General features: G+C 49.8%; 1 protein-coding gene across 1 annotated transcript; it reads left to right on the top strand.

Annotated features, from left to right (window-relative positions):
* Window positions 1–227: 227 nt before the first annotated feature.
* On the top strand, window positions 228–19,060 carry Tfap2e (transcription factor AP-2 epsilon). Its single transcript, XM_021262826.2, has 7 exons — window positions 228–404; window positions 726–1,211; window positions 1,735–1,786; window positions 11,874–12,096; window positions 13,497–13,615; window positions 14,400–14,541; window positions 16,295–19,060. Exons 1-7 carry the CDS (start codon window positions 378–380, stop codon window positions 16,575–16,577), a joined length of 1,332 nt encoding a protein of 443 aa, XP_021118485.2. The 5' UTR covers window positions 228–377; the 3' UTR covers window positions 16,578–19,060.
* Window positions 19,061–21,217: the final 2,157 nt, after the last annotated feature.

Here is a 21,217-nt window from a genome sequence, read left to right as displayed (position 1 = left end):
CGGCCACTGGGGAAAAGGAGGCGAGCGGCCCCGGCTTGTCTCTTTAATGCGCGCCCCCGGAGGCCCGGCGCGCCCCCGCCTCTATAACCGTAGTGCATGGAGCAGGCTGCGCTCAGAGGGAGAAGGGCGGGCGCTGGGCACCCGTTGACCGACTTTTCCAAGTGTGATCAGCGCCCGCCCGTTCCGTCTCCATGGACCCACCCAAGGGCACCCACCGCTGAGGACCTCACTGCCGCTGGGCCGGGGCTGGGCTGCACCCAGCTGCCGCGCCGTGACCCCTGCGGACTGCGCCGGGTCCCCGCGCCCGTTCCCGCAGCGCTCGCCGTCGGGCGAGGGCTTCGCCGCCGCCACGCCTCGCACCCCGCGCCGCCCACCCCATGCTGGTGCACACTTACTCCGCCATGGTGAGTCGTCCCGAGGTCGGCGGCCCCGGGAAGCAAGGGCCAGGGGATCAAGGAGTCCGAGCCGGGACCGTCCTGACCCGCCCTTGCGCAAACGGAAAGTGGGAGAGAGGGAGCCTCAGGACCGCTACCAGGCGAGGGGGTGATGGGCAGGGGGCCGCTGTCCCGGGCTGAGGTCCGCGCCCGCGGGCCATTCGGTGATAGACCCTGGGCCCCGGGAAGCGGGACGGACCGCAGCAAAACCCTCGCAAGCTCGGGAGGGTCCTTTCCGGCGGGGGCCCTCTCAGCTGCCGGGGTCGCCTCACGCCCTCCCTCCTCCCCCAGGAGCGCCCCGACGGGCTGGGCGCAGCGGCCGGCGGGGCCCGCCTGTCGTCCCTGCCCCAGGCGGCCTACGGTCCCGCGCCGCCGCTCTGCCACACGCCGGCCGCCGCCTCTGCCGCCGACTTCCAGCCGCCCTACTTCCCGCCGCCCTACCCGCAGCCGCCGATGCCCTACAGCCAGGCGCCCGACGCCGCCGCTGCCGCCTTCCCACACCTGGCCGGGGACCCCTACGGCGGCCTGGCACCCCTGGCGCAGCCGCAGCCCCCGCAGGCCGCCTGGGCCGCGCCCCGCGCCGCCGCCCGAGCCCACGACGAGCCGCCGGGGTTGCTGGCGCCGCCTGCGCGCGCGCTGGGCCTCGACCCGCGCCGTGACTACGCCGCCGCGGTGCCCCGGCTCCTGCATGGCCTGGCGGACGGCGCGCACGGCCTGGCGGACGCGCCCCTCGGCCTCCCCGGGCTGGCTGCGCCGCCCGGCCTGGAAGACCTACAGGTGAGACGGAGAGGCCAGGGATGGGCTTGGACCCTGAAAGCAAAAGTGCACGTTCGGGAACCCGACTTTTCTCCCAGCCTGCCGCTTCTCATGTGTGACTCCGTGTTCTTGGTTAGACGCTGCCTGGCTATTAAGGCGACCTGGCATCAAATCGTTGAGGGGCGCCTGATGGCAGCAGCCCTCGGCAGGGACCAAGTCACTTCCGTCCCTCCCTCTCTCTTTCCCCGTGGTGCCCTTGAGCCCGGTCGGGCAGCTACGCACAGTCTCAGCCTGCTGGGGCAGCTGCACCTGGGGCAAGGGAGGTGCAGTAGCGGCCTTCATAGGCACGGTGAGTACCTAGGACTCCCGCGTTAGCCGCAGATAGTGCCGAGCCGGCGATTCCCGGTCCCGCCCGTCGTCGCCCCTGGCGGCGCGGTGCTGCGCATGGGGCGGAGCAGACAGGGACCCGGGGCGGCTGGGGCTTGGGAAAAGACTAGACAGCTAGACCCACACGGGCCTCACCGCTGCCCTCTACTATTTGCAGGCCATGGATGAACCGGGAATGAGCCTCCTGGACCAGTCTGTGATCAAGAAAGGTAAGGAATGGCATTCAACTGCCAGGGTAGAGCCAGGCGAAAGGGTGCCGGGCTCGGGCAAACGGGCCCATTTCCTTCATGCGTTGCCCGGCTCTGTGGCTACCGAACACTCTTTCCAGCCTAGCAGAGGGGCAGCGGAGGCTGGAGGTCTGGCCAGATGTTGGGGCAGCAGGGCGGGCTGGGTTCTGTGGCGTTCAGCTGGAGCCTGCCCCAGGCAAGGGTCCCGCTGCACTCTCTTCATCTCATGGGCCGGGCCTCTCCGCGCCAGGGCGTTTGGGTGGATCTGGAGTTAATTTGCAGAACGAGTTAAACCGCTTCCGTGTTTCCTAAGAGGTGGGAATGGAAGTGCTGTTCCCACAAATTTCGGTAAATGATTTCCATTTTACAGAGCTTTTATCATTTTGGACCCTGGCAGGCACTTTCTGCCCCTTCCTTCCCGGCAAGGATCTGGGGGCCTTGCGTTTCCCACCGGGCAATTTTCTTTCAGCGTTAAGGATTGGAGACCCGGTGTGTGAATATTGTGTGTTAAGCTGTGTCCCCTTGGGTCAGGGCCTGCTTGCTCCTGGGTGTGTCTTCGAGTTCCGGGTTGTGTGCATGTCTGTATCTTCCCTTTCTAGGTGTCAGTATTTGCTAGTGTATGTCTTTGTTGTGAGTGTGTTGGGGATTCACACCTGTGTGTGAAGTGAAGGGACTGCACTTCTCTGTGTTGGGGTACATTTCTCTGTGTTTGAGGTTTTCAGTGTATGCAACAGGATCTCTGTTGTGTCCTGAAATTTGTCCTTTGGTATCTGAGGATTTCTAAGGTGTGCAGGTCCCTCCCTGTGTATTTTCAGGGGCATTTTCGTGTCATTTTTACATTAGTAAATGCCAGTGGTGTGAGATCCTCCCCTGGTGGATTTTTACACCTGGGAATTTTGGCTGTGCCATGGAAAGGTGAAAGACAGAGATATACTAAGAGAAACAGAGATAGACTTAGAGGGACCCAGGCCTTGGACAGACTCCTTAGATTTGGGGTAGATGCCCAAAGGAATTTGGGGCATGGCAGTGGCCACTCCTCCCCCACAGGATTTGCGAGTTGTTTTTCAAACATGGGAATTCAAGCCCGGGCTCTGTTTGCCCCCCACCTCGGGTTCTCAGAGGAGGGTGCTGGTGGGCATAGGATGGGGAATAGGGTTAGGGTTACCAGGAGCTGGGAGTTAGCTGGACCACTTGGAGTGTCGAGAGTGCCTCCTAGAATTAGGGCTGTATCACCCGGAGCTGAGGTTTTGGGGAGGACACTGGGTAGGACACCTTGAACCAGCTGTGCGCCCCACCCAGGCTTTGTTGGATTACTGGACAGCTTCTATCTTGACACTGATGAAAAGGAGAACTGGATCTGCAGTCTCTAAGAGCCTGCTGCTGGGCTTGGCCCACTGTCTACTGGAAATAAGACCATCCTTGCAAGTCCCCCCCACCCCTCTGTTCCTGATTCCTGCCCAGGTTAAGGGCGAGGTGCCCTGGGTTCATTGAGCCAAGACCTTGCATTTTGGGAAGATGCCTAGGGACCTCTGCCTTTGGGAAGGGTAGAAGGATCTGCCGTTGCTCTGATTACCTTAACCCAGAACTTCAGACCAGGAGACTTCGTTTGAGAAGAGACTGAAATCTACCCAGCACTGGTTTCTTTGGGAGGACATTAGCTTCCAGAACTCCCGCATCTTAGGTGTGCCAGGAATCCCCGAAGGCAGTCCCAAGGACACAGTAAGTGCGGCTTGCACTGTCCTGGGTGCTGAGAGCTGGCTCCCTGGGGCAGGTGCGGCTGCCAGCCGGTCGGTGCTAGCCTGTCACACTGTGGAGCATTGTTGGAGCGCCTGGGACCTGAGCCGCGATGACCAGTCACAGCCCCGGGCACTGCAGCAAAAGAGGAAGGAAGGGGCCAGAACCCGGGCTGTCTGCCGAAGGAAGGGCCAGGTTCCTGCACCGCGAGCGTGGTGGTCTACTGCCAGGCAGCCCTTTGGGGAGGAGAGAGGGTAGACGCCGGCGTAGCTGCCGCGTTCCCCACCTAGCGGCGCCCTGTAGCTGCGAGGCGCCACGGGGCCCCGACGCTCCCGGCCCACTCGGCCTCGCCGCTAGCTCGTTGGGTGGCCATCGGGGTAGTGGGTTAGAGCCCTTCATCGTCCTCAGGTCCTTCCGAAGGCACAGGAAGCCAGGGTCGTTTCTCGAAGGCCTCCAGTACCTGCTGGGAGCGGTGTGGAACCCCATGCCGCCAGGAGGTGGATTACAGAAAGTCGCCCTGGGCGAGCGGAAGCAAAGGGCCCCTTCCCCCAGCTCTTCCCAGGGGAGGCTGCGCCGCAAAGAGTTGGGGTCTCGCGACCAAAGCAGAAACTGAGGCGGCCCCAGCCTCACCTCAGTCGCGGCTTTGCTCCGTGGAGGTTAGAGGGGTTCAGGCCACCATCTCGTTGGTGCTGTCGTGGAGCACAGCCTGGCAGCTCCCAGGCCCTAGACCGGGGTTGTACAATCTTCGGCGACTCCGCGCGCACCCGGCCGCACACCCGGGCCGGCCTCTGGCAGCCACCGTGTGGGGGGATGGGAGATTTAGCTGAGGCCCACCCGAGGGGAAGTGGGAGCCTTCCGTTTATGTGCACATTGGTCACCTACAGTTTTACAGCCTGACCCAGAGCCCCAGGAAGTAGGCGGGACTGATGAGATAGACGGAGCTGCACAGTATTTTGCAGCCGAGAAGGGCGGGGTGGGGTGAGTGAGAGCTACTGCACAGGATCCGATGGAGCTCGCAGGTGGGTGGGCACCTGAGGTTGGGAGGCTTCCTAGAGGCGAGACTCTTGAACCCGGTTCAGTGAGTGTTAAATGAATAAGCGATAAGGTTTCTGAATACATTGGGGAAAGGGGGTGTAGAAAGGGTCGAGCTGCTTACACCACACTAGGCATAGCATGGGCAAATGCCTTCCCTGTGCAAAAACCAGATAGGATGGAAATATTAAAATTTCGTGTGCGTTTCAGGTTCCAGCAGCACAGAGTCACAGCTGGAGGGGAGTGGTTTAGGATTGAGAACTGAGATATGTCCCTCCGGAAGACAGTGAGCGGTTGCCTGCTTGGGGTTGGGAATCCCTGTGGGCAGGCCCCGGTGGTCCAGTCTCAGGGCTCTCGGGAAAGAGGCTGATGTAAACATCGCCCTCTACTCCGGTCTCTTTGGCTCTGGGGAAACTTCCAAATGGAGGTGGGGAGAGTTCGAGCTGCCACACAAGTTTCCAAACAGTCTGGGGCTGAGGAGGCGTGAGCAGAGTGAAGTACTTGTCTCCAGGGCAAGATTTAAGAGAGTACCAAAAAACCCAGTAGTCAAGATAAATAGTAACTTATTAAAATTAAAAATAATGTAAAAAATCTAGGGCCGGGAAAGTACCTCAGGAAAGTTGTGTCCTGAGTTCTATCCCCAGTACTGGGGAGAGGGGATTAAAAATCTATTACATAGCTTCAAAAATTTACCTAATGATGGGCTCTAACCTTGCATTTCCACAGTCCTTCCTCACACTCCTGGCTACCGTCTGCCCCAGACAGCAACTAAAAGAACAGCGCCTACCCATGCAGGTAGTTTGGACTTTACTCAAGGACAGTGGGAGCCACAGAAGAGTGTGGAGCAGGGGAGTGAAGGATAAGAGTGTACTTAGAAGAAACCTTCTGGCAGTTGATGAGAAGGAAACATAACCTGAAGGTCCCACAAAGGGCAGATGGAGGAGACTCAAGAAGGCTGAGGGGTCACTGCCCCTCCTGCTTGCTTTCCTCAGGCTGTATCCCTTCCCGCCAGACTGGACTGTAGAGACCCTAAGTGTGGTCTAAGGCAGCATAATAAATAGGAGGATTCCCTGGAGGTGCTGATTAAAAATGCAGTTTCTGAGCCCATACTCACATCCACTGAATGTGAATCCCTGGAAAGATGTATGGCCCTGGAACTTCCTTTTTTTAAAAAAAGTAATTGGCTGAAGTAATTTTTGTATACCTAAAATTCACCCATTATAAGACTACAATCTGATGATTTTTAGTAAATGTATAGAGTTGCATAATCACTACCACAATTCACATTTCTGTCACCTCTCAAAATTCCTTCATTCCCATTTGTAGTTAATCTTCATTCTCACCCCAAGCCTTAGGCAACCACTGATCTGCTTTCTGTCTGTAAATTTGCATATTCTGGACACATTGTATAGATAGAATAGATAGATATGCAGAGTTTTACTTCTAGCTTTTCTTTTCTTTTTGTGGTACTGGGGGTTGAACCCAGGACCTCACCCTGAGCTACATCCCCAGCCCTTCTTAATTTTGAGACCGGGTGTCCCTAAATTATGTCCCTAAAGCTTGCTATCCTCCTTCCTCAGCCTCCCAGACAGTTGTGCGTCACCACCCCCTGCTGCTTCTGGCTTCTTTTACTTAGCATAACGTTTTTGAGGCTCATCCCTATTGTAGCATGTATCAGTAATTTTTTTCTTTTTATTGTTGAGCAGTATTCCACAGCATGGACACAACACACATTTTGTTTATCCATTAGCTGGTTGATCAGCATTTGGATTGTTTCTACTTTTTTGTTGTATGAATAATGTTGCCATGGACGTTCATATATATGTCTTTGGGTAGACATGTGTTTTCATTGTTCTTGGAAAATTCCTAGAAGTAGAGTTGGTGGACTGTATGGTAAATTTATGTTTAACTTTTAAGAAATTTCCAAGCTGTTTTCTAAAGTGCCTGTATTATTTTATTTTATATTTTATTTATTTATTTATTGGTTCCAGGGATCGAACTCTGGACCTTGCGCTTGCGAGGCAGGCAGCAGAACCACTGAGCTAAATCCCCGGCCCTGTATTATTTTATTTACATTGCTATCAGCAAGGTATGAAAGTTCCAGTTTCTGCACACCCTCACCTACAGTTGGTATTTTTAAAATTATAACTGCCTAGTGGTATCTCAGTATAATCTTAATTTGCATTTTGCTAATGGCTAACAATGTTGGGCAGTTTTCACATGCTTAATAGCCATTCACCTATGACTTTTAGTCAAGTATCTTTAAATGTTTTGACCATTTTCTTTCCTTCCTTCTTTTCTTTCTTTCTTTGTTTTTTTTAAACTTTATTTTAATTTTCTTTTCTTTTCTTTTTTTTTTTTTGGCAGTACCAGGGATCAAACTCAGGACCTTGCATTTGCCAGGCAGGCAGGCGCAGTGCCTCTGAGCTACATTCCCAGCCCCCATTTTTCTTTCTTTTTTGGGGGGTGGGGGTCCTAGGGATTGAACTCAGGACCTTGTGCTTGCAAGGCAGGCGCAGTGCCGCTGAGCTAAATCCCCAGCCCTTTCTTTTTTTTGAGATGAAATCTTGCTATGTAGTTCAGGCTGGCCTTCAATTCACTATATAGCCCAGGCTGGCCTTGAACTTGTGGCAAGCCTCCTGTCTCAGCCTCCCAAGTGCTGGGATGACAGATGTGTGCCACCATGCCACACACTGACCATTTTCTAATTAGATTATCTTATTGAGTTGTGAGAGTTTTTTAAATATGTTCTGAATACACATCTTTTATTAGATATATAATTTTGCAAATATTTTCTTCCAGGCTTAAATTTTTTTTAATCTATCTATCATCTATTTGTTTTTTGTTGGTTTTTTCGAGGCAGGCAGCAGAACCACTGAGCTAAATCCCCAGCCCCTTTCATCTATTTATTTTGCAATACTGAGAATTGAACCTTACCCTCAGCCTTAGTTTTTTAAGACAAGTTCTCACTAAGTTTCTCAAGTGGTACTCAAAATTGGGATCCTCCTGCCTCAGTTTCTGAGTAGCTGGTATTACAGGCGTGTGCCACCATGCCTGGTCCCTTTTATTTTCTTAGTATTGTCCCTTGATGTACAAAAGTTTTGAATTTTGATGAAGTCCAATCTATAATTATTTTCTTTTATGGATCATGCTTTTGGTGTTGTAACTAAGAACTAATTTTTTTTTTTTTTTCATACTGGGGATCAAATTTAGGACCTTGCACTTGGGAGGCAGGCGGTGGCACCACTGAGCTAAATCCCCGGCCCTAAGAACTAACTCTGCTGAACCTGTCATGAAACTTTGTCTCCTTCTACAAAGAACTGCAATTTTACCATGTTTGCTGGAAAAGTGTACTGCACAACCTCAGATTCAGTAGCCAGACAATGGCTACCACCTCTGGGTAGACTTGGCTGTGTGTGCCTTGACTGACAGGCTGAATAACTGGGAGCTCTTGTGTCAACTCTGGGTTTCGTGAGTAGATGAATGGCTTCTGAGTGTGACCAAGGGGACACCATGGGTAGACCTGCTTCAAGAGTCACTGTGGTGGGGGTGCCTTATGGATGTAGGAAACAAATACCAGTGTCTGCTTTGCAGTCTATTAGTTTACATCCCACCTCCATGATGGCCCCTTCCCTGGCTCACCTGGTTCCCTGATTTTTTTTTTTTTTTTTTTTTTTTGGTATCGGGGATCGAACTCAGGTCCTTGAGCTTGCGAGGCAGGCAACGGAACCACTGGGCTAAATCCCCTGATCTCGGACTGCATTCCTCTTGCCATTTTTGAGGAAAGAGCTTTGAGGGAAAAAGCGACAGGTTGGGGAAGCAGCAGGGTCTATTACTCATACACAGGAACACATATTCCCATGTCATGTGTTTGGGAAGAAGAGGTAAACAAAGCTCACCCTGTCCCTGTGTCCCTATGGCTATGCATTTGCACGTGGCTGCACCTATGTTTGCATAAAGCTGCCATCAGCAGGAGAAAGCACTTGCAGAAAGCCCTTGAGATGGAGTTTCGCTATATAGTCCATGCTGGCCTTGAACTTGCTATGTAGCCCAGGCTGGCCTTGAATTCATGGTCCTCTTGCCTCAGCTTCCTACGCACTGAGATTACAGGCATGCATTACCAATAAGGTTAGAATACCAGGTATCGTGGTCTGAGTTGTTAGTGCCATCTTAAATGTTGCATCTGAGTACCTCACTGACCTTAGTCTAGTTCTAACCTTGCCCTGGTGCCTGAATGAAGATCCAGGGAGGAAGGGCAGCTTTATTAGTTGCTAGCAAAAGATGAGGCTCCCTCACCACTCCCTGCCAGTGGAACCACCGTCCTGTTTCCCACTTTGGGTCTCCAGATTGCTCCACTCATTCACCCAATGTTCACTGATGGCCACCTGTGTGGAGACCCTGCCCTCAGAGCACTGCTACATGGTGGGGAGACAGCTGTGGGGCAGACAAACACAGTTCAGAGCTTCGAGGACAGGGATAAGGATGGAGGGGCCCGGGAAGCTGTGTGCAGAGGCTCATGCCTAACCTGAGGCCGGGGAGGGAGGGCCCTGCTCAGTAGAATATGAGGTCAGTGGCCAGTGCAGCACACTCAGGCGGCAGTCTCCCCCACATCCTCTTCTCACATATGTGATCTATTGTGCTCCCCACCTTTGAAGTCTAGGGCCACCGCCATGTGTGGCTCTTGAGCACTCAAAATGTGACATTTAAATAGACATGGGCTGCAAATATAAAATGCACACTGGATTTTGAAAACCAAGTAAAATAAATAATTTAATATATCTCATTTATTTTACTTATTTATTTATTATTTTTGATATCAGGAATCAAACTCAGGGCCTCATTCTTGCCAGGCAGGTGCTGCACCACTGAGCTACATTCCAGGCCCTCTCATTAATTTTATTTGTTTTTTTTTTTTGGTACCGGGGATTGAACTCGGGACCTTGTGCTTGAGAGGCAGGTGCCAGAACCACTGAGCTAAATCCCCGGCCCAATCTTATTTGTTTTTGTTTTTGTTTTGTTTTGTTTGGTACTGGGGATCAAACTCCGGTCCTTTCGCTTTCGAAGCAGGTGGTGAAACCACTGAGCTAAATCCCCGGCCCACCTCTCATTAATTTAAAAAATACTGATACATTGATTATATTATTAACCTACTATAGAATATAATATTGGTTGCATTAATAATATATTGATTTATTTTAATATGTTAAATTATTATATGTTCTTTAATTATTAATTACAAGTAATGTCACATGTTTCTTTTTATATTTTTAAAAATGTAACTACTAAGAAGTTTACATATGTGAACTTTTTTTTTTGAGACAGTGTCTCACTAAGCTGCACAGGTTGGCCTAGAATTCCTGATCCTCATGCTTCAGCCTCCCAAGTGCTGGAATTACACGAAGGTGTGTGCCACAATGCTGAACTTGTAGCTCATGTTATATTTGGTCAGTGTGGTATAGAGCCTAAAGGACAAATGGGATCGTGTGAAATCATTAGACAGGAGCCATTATAACTGATGGTCAAGGATGTGAACTGTGGAGTCAGTGGCCAGAGTTCAAGATCCATTTCTGGTCTGTGCTTGCTGTGATAATTTGGTCTCTTTGAACTTTATTTCTTCCATTTATTTATTTATGCTGGGAATTGAATGCAGGGCCTCATGCATAGTAGGCAGCTGTTCTACCACTGAGCTATACCTCCAGCCCAAGTTTTTTCATTTTGACATGAGAATCTGGATACCAGCTCTATTCCAGCACTCACCTTCATTCTGCTCAGCTGTGGGGCTGAGATCCGCCTTTCAGGGAACCGACCAGGCGCTGATGGGTTTTAAGCTGCAGAGTAACTGTTCATGATGCATATTTCAGAAAGATCCCTCTGGAGCAGGACAGGGGACCAGAGCAGAGGCTGTGCAGACAGGAAGGCAGGAAGTGAGAAAGGGCTGCATCTGAGACAGGTTGAGGTATTAAAGCCTCAGCACAGTGAGCATAACTCAGCACAGTGGGTGGGATGTGGCAGCCGAGAGAGGTACCAAGGGTGTCCCTGAAGTTTCTGTTTGGGTGGCTGGGCGGAGAGTGAGGATTCTCATCAGGAGAGGGTAAAAGTGGGGACTTTGCCAGGCTAGCAACAGGATGAGCTGTGTTGACTTCTTCTTCCCAAGGCCAGCACAGATCTTGGCACAGAGTGCTCAGCAAATATTTTCCAAATGACAGAAAGCCCGAGAGATCGCAGTACTGGTTTGCTACTGGTTCTCAGTCTACCAGCTGTCTGATCTCAGGCACACTATCCTACCTGTCTGGGCTTCACTCTCCTCATCTATAAATGGCAATAGTAAGGTAGCTGCCTTGTGGGTTGGTCTAAGAGCTCAGGCGGACATCCACATGACACAGCATAGTGGGTGCTCAGTAACTGTTAGCCCCAGACTTCCCACTGGACCCCCACTCCCAACATGCACAGAAGACCTTTTCTACTGAGGCTCTCACTTCCTTAAAAGAAGAGAAGGCCTGGGAGTTCCTTGGAAGAGGCCAGGGCCTGAATATTCTCCCTTCCTCCTGCAGTTCAGCAGAAAGATGGAGGTTAGAAGGAAAGAAGAACTTTTCTTTTAAGGCTAAGAGGATCTAGGTGGATTTTAGAAAATTAACTTCACTGATACCCTTCATAGATAATTAGAAGTATTTGGGGGAAGGCACTGTAGGGCATACCTCCTTATTCCTTGTCTCCTGGAGCACCCCAGAGTGGCCTGGCAGGAAGGGGGATAGGGCTAGAGGCCTCCTGAGGCCATAACGTCTCTGGTCTCAGGATGTGGGGGTCCAAAGCCCCCCAGGCCCCTCACTGATCTCAGGGGGTGGGACGGTGGGTATCATCAATGGGAAGGGGGAGTTGGGCCTCCCTGTGACTACCCAGACCCGGCTGGGCCCTGCTGTGGTGACCCAAGAATCCTTCCTTCAGCTCAGACTCTACTTCCTCTGTCCACCTCCCTCTCAGGTGGCATCCACCAAAATGACCACACTCTGCTAAAACTGAGTTTTAAGAGGCTCAGTGAGGGCTCATGGGTTCAAGAGCCTGACAGGTCTGGATTCAGTGTCCACTGTTATTAACTGAGTGGACTTGATGGATCACTTTAACCCCAGTGTGCTTCATTGTCTCCCTTTGTAAAGCAAGGATGATAGAACATCCCTCTGAAAGTGCTGGATCTTTCCATGTGCACAGTTGGTGAGTCATCAATGCACCTGCTCCACAGCTGACTGGTGCCTGTCCTGTGGCCGCTGGCTCAGTGTCCCCTCTCTCTTCCCTTGCTTCTGTTCTGCAGTCCCCATGCCCTCCAAAGCCAGCAGCCTCTCAGCCCTCTCGTTGGCCAAAGACAGCTTGGTTGGCGGCATCACCAACCCCAGTGAAGTCTTCTGCTCCGTGCCTGGCCGGCTGTCATTACTCAGCTCAACATCCAAGTACAAGGTGACGGTGGGGGAGGTGCAGCGGCGACTCTCACCTCCTGAGTGCCTCAATGCCTCCCTCCTGGGAGGTGTCCTCCGAAGGTAGGAAGGCCACCTCACAACCCCTGCACAGCACCCCAGACAGAATCCCTGGTCTCTTCAGACCCTCAGGAGACATCACCCCAGGCCACAGCATCCGCCTCAGTCTCCCTGGGAGAGCCGGGCCCAGAGACTCTGCATCATGCACACCCTGGGAGCAGGTCCAGGTTCTCTGAGATTGGGGCAGGAGGAAGGTCAGAGAGAGAAGCCAGGGCACTAAGAAAGGATGGAGGACTCACCCGCACTGGGCAGGTTGGACAAGGCCGAGTCTTGGGAAGAGTGTGTCATCTTCACTCCCTCCTCCAGGAGAGGGACAGGAGGACCCTAGGTCCATTCTCTATGTTAGCACAGACCTCACTGGTTTGTGTATTTGGGGATGGGAAGCATAGTAGTCCATTGTCTGTCTTCATAGCCATGTGTCTGTTTCTCTCTGTGCATGGCCTTGTGCCTAGGAAGGGTATTTCTGTTTCAGGGTTTTAAGCTTGGATGAGTCTGAGGATGGTGTGTGTGTTAGGGGATATCAAGGAGTATGTGTTTCCATGAGTGTGAGTGTTATTCTTTTTTTTCTTTTGAGGCAGGGACTCTCTATGTAGTCCAGGCTGAACTTGAACTCACTATAGGGCCCAGGATGGCCTTGAACTCACGGCAATCCTCGTGCCTCAGCCTCCCAAGTGCTGGGATTACAGGCATGTGCCACAACATCTGGCCTCATGTTATTCTTAGTAGGAATGTGTAGCCTAAAGTATGGCCCTCTGTGTGTGTGTCTGTGTGTATAATTGCATGTGCATCTGCAGCTACTTTTATGTATGTTTACATGTCTGTATCTCTGTATGGGGTGGGATTTGTGCAGTTGCAGAGTCTCTCCTTATTCCTCGTCTCTGAACATCCCAGAGGGACTTGTCTCTGGGATCCTGACTTGGTGTGAGGATGTCCCTGGGCATTGAAGTCTGTGGGTCTCTGTGTGCCTGTCTCCATAGGTGGGTGTGTCTGTGTCTCATTATTCATTTGTGTATGTATGAATCTGTGAGTTCCCAGATGACTGTGTGCATACCTGTGTCCCTCTGTCTGTGCGTCGCTCTGTATCTCTGCATCCCCAGCAACTGTGCTGAGGTGGGAAAAAGGACCCTAAGATCCTGCCCCATCCTGCCCCATCCCAGGCTGTCTCTGCTGTTGAGAGGACTAGGGAGTAATAGGGACTTCTGGAGCAGGGTGCTGGGGCCCTCATCCCAGTCTTGATTGCAGAAACAGAGAGGTTAGAAAGAGGTTGTGATCTTGCTTTTAAAAGATTCCAGAGAATGTCCAAGTCAACAGGGATTGGGCAACAGACCCTTTAGGGGTCACTTAGCCTGCAGGCCTCTCTTTTCTTCATGGTTGGGTGTCTGTTTCTCTCTGTACATGTCAAGGGCCAAGTCCAAGAATGGGGGCCGGTGCCTACGGGAACGGCTGGAGAAGATTGGGCTCAACCTCCCAGCGGGCCGTCGGAAGGCCGCCAATGTGACGTTGTTGACTTCGCTGGTGGAGGGTGAGTGTATTCATGTAAGCCTTTTTGAGTCTGTATATGTACTCTGTGTACAGAAAAGTACGTGTGTGATGTGTAGGTACAGTGGCCCTGTTGTGGGTTCCCATTTGAGGAATTAACTAACCATAGCTCAAAAATATGTTTTAAAAAATTGCGTCTTTCCTGAACATGTAAACACTTTTTTCTTGTCATTACATTTTAAACAACACACTATAACTACTGTATTTACATAGCATTTACATTCTTTTGGATATTGTAAGTAATCTAGAGATGATTTAAAGTAAACAAGAGGATTGCATAAGTTATATAAGTACTATGCCATTTTGTATAAGAGACGTAAGCATCCACAGATTTGGTATTTGAGGGGCTCTTGGAGCCAATACCAAGGGACAACTATATAGTGTTTGTATGTGTTTCTGTTATCCATGTGAACATGCAGTAGAGCTACTTCCAGTGTGTGCATGGTGGTGGGGACAGGAGTAGCCGGTGTTTGGATGTGGTAAAGAGATGAGGGAGGCAACAGCCCCCTTCCCTAGAGGCTGGTGACTCTGGGCTCTGGCTTGGGGATACATGGTGGACCCAGCTCCACCACTGAGCTCAGAGCTCAGCCCTGGTAGTCCCAAGGGAATTGAGGCTGGAGCAGGGCTGGGGAGGGAAACGAGAGGGGACATCTTCAGAAACAGGATGGGGCAGGATGTCTCTGACCAGGGAGTCAGAGGTTCAAGGCTGGGTCCAGGCTTAGAGATTCACCTGGCAGTAATGACAGCGCTGTACCCTCCCACCCCAGGAGAGGCTGTGCACCTGGCCAGAGACTTTGGCTATATCTGTGAGACGGAGTTCCCAGCCAAGGCAGCCGCTGAGTACCTGTGCCGACAGCATGCTGACCCTGGGGAACTGCACAGCCGCAAGAGCATGCTGCTAGCTGCCAAGTGAGTGGGGAGACCGTGCACGGGCTGTCACAGGTCCAATGCACAGATGCAGACGTTGACCTAGGCTCAGTGGTCTCATCTCACTCCTGGACCCTCATCTAGAGCCCCCCTTTTCCTTCAGCCTCCCTGTACATGCCCGAGAATCTTCAATGGGCCCGATTGCTTCCTGCAATGACTTTCAAACTAGGTTCTGTAGTGATGCCCCCAGAATCTATTTAGAACTTGTACTTCGCTAAGACTTACTTTTTCAGAAAGGGTCCTCGTATTAGTTCACTGGCGAATCTATAACAAGATTCCATAAACTTGGGTTCCATAAACTGGGTAACAGTTTATTTCTCAACAGTTCTGGAAGCTGGGAAATCCAACATCAAGACAGACTCAGAGTCTAGAGAGGGCCTGTTTTCTTATAGATAGACAATACTTTTGTTGCTGCCCCTCCACATGGTAGAAAGGGCAAGGAGTCTCTCTCTGGCCTCCTTCATAAGGACACTAACAGTATTCATAAAGGCTTTACCACCCTAGTGATCAAATCATTTCCCAGAGGCTCTGACTCTACCTCCTCAGAGGAGGATTGTTTGGTTTGTTTTTTGAGACAGAGTCTCTTTATGTAGTTAGGCTGGTCTCGAACTATATAGCCCAGTCTGGCCTTGAACCTGCAGTGTTCCTCCTGCCTCAGCCTCCCATGTGCTGGGATTACAGGTGTGCACCACCATGCCCAGCACCAGGGCTAGGATATCAATACATGCATTTTGGAAGGACACAAATGTTCATTCAGACCATAGCAGTCTCACTGCAAAACATTATAGAGGTGAAGGGAAAGGAAGAGGATGAGAGAGAAATTTGAAGGCTAAACGTCAGGCTCCTCTGAGGATCAACTATCTGTCCTACACAAACTCCACCCAGGCCAGATGACCTTCCTGGTCTTACCCTTCTGCTATATAGAACCTATGGAGGGTGGAGTCCACCTAATTTATGAATCAACTCATTCAGCAACCACTTCCTGGGTCCTAGCCATGTCTAAGATGCTATCCCATGGTGACACAAAGCTAAGTGACAACCAAACCTGAGCCAGACATGGGATGCATAAAGGAATGGATAATGGCTGAAGACTGGAGCTGAATTCAAACCCTACCTCGGTCACTCTGGCAGGTCATCTAACCTGTCTGAAACTAGTCTCCTCATCTGTATGAAGATAGTAATAGTATAGATTTATAGTGAGGATTAAGTGAGATGACAGTGTACTTGGTATAACATCTAGGCCTCAATCAATGTTTGCTGCTAGCTATCACTTCAATTATGAAAGGCTGATTCTGAGCTGTTCCCTGATAATTTAAAAGGCAAGTTTCTGGGAAGCATTGGGTGGGGTGGGAGAGAGAATCAAGGAAAGTTTTCTGGATAAAATAGATGAGTTGCACTTTGAATGTGGATGGGCTATCCATGGGGAGAGCATTCAGTAGGATATTGGCTATTTACTAGCTGCGTGATACTGGGCCACTCAGTTTAATGTCTCTGAGCCTTAGTTTCCTTTTTTTTGGGGGGGGGTTGCCAGGGATAGAACTCAGGACCTTGGACTTGCCAGACAGGTGGCACACTGCTGAGCTACATCCCTGGCCATTTCCTTTTTTTGTAAAGGAAAAGTAATTATCATTTGTTGGATCAAGCAATCACGTAGATAATCACCCAGCATGTAATAGGTCCTTCTCTGGACTCAGAGCCCTTACCCTTTAATCTCTGATGCTCTTTCCCCAACCAGGCAGATCTGCAAAGAGTTCGCAGACTTGATGGCTCAGGACCGTTCCCCACTGGGCAACAGCCGCCCAGCACTCATCCTGGAGCCCACAGTGCAGAGTTCCCTGACACATTTCAGCCTCATCACCCATGGCTTCGGCGGGCCTGCCATCTGTGCTGCCCTCACTGCCTTCCAGAACTACCTGCTGGAGTCACTCAAGGGGCTGGACAAGATGTTTCTAAGCAGTGCGGGCAGCGGGCATGGTGAAACCAAGGCTTCAGAGAAGGATGCCAAGCATCGGAAATAACTGCACCTCTCGCCCCATCCCTAAGTGGCTCCCAAACCCTGAAAAGAGCCCTTAGCTTCTGGGGTTGGCCAAGGACTAAAAGGTGGGATTGGAGTCATGCCAGAGAGAGAACATTCATCCAGCAAACCCAGTTATGGATCTGGATTGGAGTAAGGGAGGGTGGCCTTTCTGTGCTGCTTTGAGGGCCCAGGTGTCTGTTTTCATGTGTGTAGTTTTATGACCTTTGCTGAGAAGGGCTTGGATAGGAAATTGGTGTGGGCAAAGTTGCCTCTTGTGGAAGAGCCCTTCCCAATAAGGTGCCTGGGCAGCAGTGGGTGCTCCTACAGGCCAAGAGTTGTTTTTTTTGTTTTTGTTTTTTACTGACGGCGGGAAGGGCATTGTTAACAAGTCAGAGGTGCTACTGAGGAGTTGGTGACCCTCATCCCACAATCTCCTATCCCCAGAAAAGGGTGCTGGCAGGAGGCCCCAGTGGGCTCTTTGGACCCTGCCCACTCTTGGAGGGCAGGAGAGGCCCTTGAGGAACAAAGAAGAAAAAGCACAAATCACAGAACTTGAATCACAGTCCTGTTGATGTCTGTCCTATTTATTTATGTATGTTGTAATTACATTTGAAAGTTTAAAGATGTCCAGCACAACTTCTTTATCCCAAAGAGTTGGGGATTCATTTCATTGTTTTCTGCTCATGCACTGGGATGCCCACCTGGACCAGAGTGGAGAGGGTGTTTTGCTCACAAAGGACTGTGGGTGGGCTGGGAGGGAAGGGTGTGTCCAGCATCCTGAGCTGTCCCCAGAATTTATATGTTGTTGTTTCTCTTGGCCCTGCAGTTGATGTCTGTCCTCATCTCTCAAACTGCTTTCTCACTCTCCTAATAAAACCTTTTCATTTGGATATGAAGTTCTTCCCGTCTTCTTCAACCCAGGCCTGGATTTGCATCCTAACAGGGCAAGGTTACTAGGAGAGGCAAAGTACTGGAGTTAGGAAGAGGGCTGGATAAGAAGAGGCTTCTAAAGGGGAGCACACTGATAGGGGTTGTAGGCACCCCTGCGAGGGGTTATGGATGTTGGGATGTCTACCAGGCACATCAGTGTGGCTATTTGTGTGTCAAGTGAATGCTGTGTATTTTTGTGAATTGCTGGGCCTGTAGGTGAATGCATCAATTTGGTCATTAGGTCTACGTGATGTGTTGTCACTGTTGGTGGCAGATCTGTATGTGTATCAGTGAGAATGCCGGTGGTTGTATTTTTTTTGTGTGTGTGTATATGTATGTGCATTAGGCAAATGCTAATTTAGCTCTCTTGCCTTCTTGAGGATTTCCGTCTTTGGGCATCTTTCCTAAGGGTTATCAATCTCTACTGAATTATTAGATCACTCCCCAAAACACACATATTTCAAGATCTCCTATCTTATAAAATATAAATCTTTCCCCATCTATTTCCTTTGCAGTTAAAGTTTTTGAAAGATTGCTACACCTGTTTCCTCACCCCCAACTCTTTTCAACTCACTTCAGTTCCTACCAGTCTACTGAAACCATTCAATGACAATGTAAAACATCCGAAGGCCTTTTCTGTATTTAACTGCAGCATTTGATATGGCTGACCACTTGCCCTTTTCTGAAACACTCTGGTTCCCAACTACTGGTTTCCTCTGAACTCAGTGGTTTCATTTCTGTCTGTGCTGGGCCCTTTCCCACTTGACAGAAGCGCTGGCCCTCCCCAGGGCCTTCTCTACCCACACTGGCTCCCTCCCTTTAATCTCATGCTTTACATGCTGCTGAACCCTGTATTTTTGTCTTCAGCCCAGACCGGTCTGGAACTGACCAGGTAAAAGACATATGGCACTTGCACAATGCCTGGCATATAGTATTAATAAAAGGTTGGTAAGCAAGGAAGAAGGTAGTTTCTCAAGAACTTTTTAGTACCAGACACCTTTCCCTGAAGAAAGGACCAGACAGTCCTCACCAAGTTCTATTTTATTTTTTTCCAAGTCCTATTTTATAAATATGAAAACTGGTTTATGGCCTGGTGATATCAGAAAGGGAAACATTTTTTAAAGATCCTCCTGTCTTAGGCTGGGACCTGATTTAAATTAATTTTTTTTTCACGGGCTGGGGGTGTAGCTCAGTGGCAGAGCTCAGACCTAGGGAGTGCAAAACCCCAGGTTCAATTCCTAACACCTCAAAAAAAATTTTTCCCTCATATATTGCTTTAAGCTTCTTACATGATTAAGGCCCCTGAAGAACACTGATCATGTAAAAAAAAAAAACAAACCCAAAAAACAAAAAAGATATTTGTAATTCCAAAGTAATCTGTAAGAAAAATACGATAAACATCCAATCACCCTAGTTCTCTAAACTCTAGGAATAACTCTTAGGTACATAAAAAAGATATCAAAAGCCAAGTGTGGGGCCAGGGATTTAGCTCAGTGGTTTCGACACCTGCTGTGCAAGCACAAGGACCCAAGTTCGATCCCCAGTACTAAAAAAAAAAAAAAAAAAAAAAAAAAAGCCAAGTGTGGTGACACACAGGTTTGTAATCCCAGCACTCAGGAGGCTGAGGCAGGAGAATTGTGTGGGTTCGAAGGCAGCCTTCTTGAGTTCAAGGTCAGCCTGAACCTTGTCTAAAAAAAATAACAAAAAACAGACACCCAAACTCCCACTCCACACAGATGCCTGCATGGCAATACCCACCTTTTTGCTCGAGGGCCTAGTTCCCCCTGCCTATATCTCTGCATAGTCCCCTCCAACACAGACACGCAAATTGTAATTAACTTGCCTAATGCCTTTGGTGTCACAAGAGTAGATCTCACAGATACCAGTTTTTTGTTGTTGTTTTTTTTTGGGGGGTACCGGGGATCAAACTCGGGTCCTTGCGCTTGTGCAGCAGGCAGCGAAACCACTGAGCTAAATCCCCAGCCCACAGATACCAGTTTGATCCAACCCTCCCTTCATTTTTATTGGACCTCATGGCCCTGTGCAGATACTCCCAGGCCTGGCCCCAGCAAGGAGGTTCTCCCAACCCCCTGCACTCCAATGTTCTCCTACCAGTATATGGTCAGGATCATCAACAAGGAAGCAATACAGGGTAGAGACCATGTAAGTGGTATAAGAAACTCCTAATGAGGTCTCAGCATTTGATTTTTTTTTCCCCACAGCAAAATAGCATTTTAGCTTCTGACTAGCTTAGCTGGGTTTAGCTCTGGGGGAAAGGAGAAAAAGTATACAGAATGGTTTACACAGCTCCTTGTTTGCAAAGAAGCTGCAAATTAAGTGTTTAGGCTGCATAAGCATCATGATTTTCAAATTGTGGGAGTTTGAGTTTATATCCACAGAAAGATCTTCCCTGTTTTTTTGTTTTCTTAAAGGATCATAGTGTTGCAGGAAAAATATGAAAAGAGCAGCATTTGAAAGACTTGCCTCCCTCAAGCCTCACGAAGGGCAGTGAGGGCAAGGTGCAGGCCTTTCTCCTCTCAAACATATACTTGTTCATGACGCACATAGGAGTTAAGTTAGCAGCAGACCCCTAGAAGGAATCTTGAAAATGTCCCTCCCTTCACTCAAGCACTGCTGCTGCTTCTGTGCAAGGACCAAGGTGAGGACACAGTGACAGGACTCTAGACCTCTGGGCTTCAGCCAGAGCAGGCTCAGCCTCCATTGCTCAGCTGATACCGCCAAGAGCTTCTCAAGCCATTTCAGCATCCTTTTCCTTCTCAGAGGCTCGGTGTCAGCTGGCTCTGCACCAGTCAAGGCTGAGCTTCCCTACCCTGAGGCCAAACAGCTGCTCTCTTCTCCAACCTGAGCCCTCCCACCCTAAGCCTGAGAAGGAATAAATTGTTTTCCATGCATTAATCACCTGCAAGCAGATGGAAACCAATTGGAAGACCATTCTGGGCAATGTTTGGCTAGGGGTGTTAAAAGAATCACTTCATTCCTAGGGTTTTGCAAACTTTAGGAAATAGATTTAGGACACAGCTGGCATTTTTAGAAGTAAAATCCAGAAAAAAATAGAAAATACCAGAGCACACGACTGAACACACAGACACACATAGAACTTTAAGTTGCACAAAGCAGTGATTACCCTTCTTATAGCAGGTGTTTGTACACAGGTGTGAAGTTGTGGAGTATATGCTGAGGCCGTTAAATTTAGTTAGATCCTGGGTTTTGTGAAGTACAGAAGAGGGAAAGGAAATTGGGGAGGGAGGTTGGGGAGGACTATGAGATGTCTAGTATGGCAAACCAGACAGTTTATTGTAGCAATGGAAAAGCATCAAAGTTTTAAGTGAGAAGGAATGAATGGTCAAACTAGTATTTTAGACCACAAAGAACTGGAGGGAGAAGAAATTAAAGGTAGAGTGAAGGTAGATTGTTGTAGTCCATGAAACGATGGGGCATGAATGAAATAATGGGGATAGACTTAAGAGATTTAAGCAGTAGAAATGACAGAACTTGGTGCTCATGTTAAGAAGGAAGATAAAGAATGGCATCAACAATCATGCCCAAGCTGGGCAGGGTGGGGATACCTCTGTAATCCCAGTACTTGGAAAGCTGTACAAGAACACAAGCTTGAGCCCAACATGGATGGGCAATTTTGTGATTTAATAAGACCCTATCTTGGGCCGAGGATTTAGCTCAGTGGTTCTGCTG

Source organism: Heterocephalus glaber, unplaced genomic scaffold, assembly GCF_053883595.1.
Source record: "Heterocephalus glaber isolate CG9 unplaced genomic scaffold, H.glaber_assembly_v1.0 deba00001452, whole genome shotgun sequence".
Classification (NCBI taxonomy): domain Eukaryota; kingdom Metazoa; phylum Chordata; class Mammalia; order Rodentia; family Bathyergidae; genus Heterocephalus; species Heterocephalus glaber.
The sequence above is the reverse complement of the archived record's forward strand: the minus strand, read 5'-3'. Positions and strand labels throughout refer to the sequence as shown.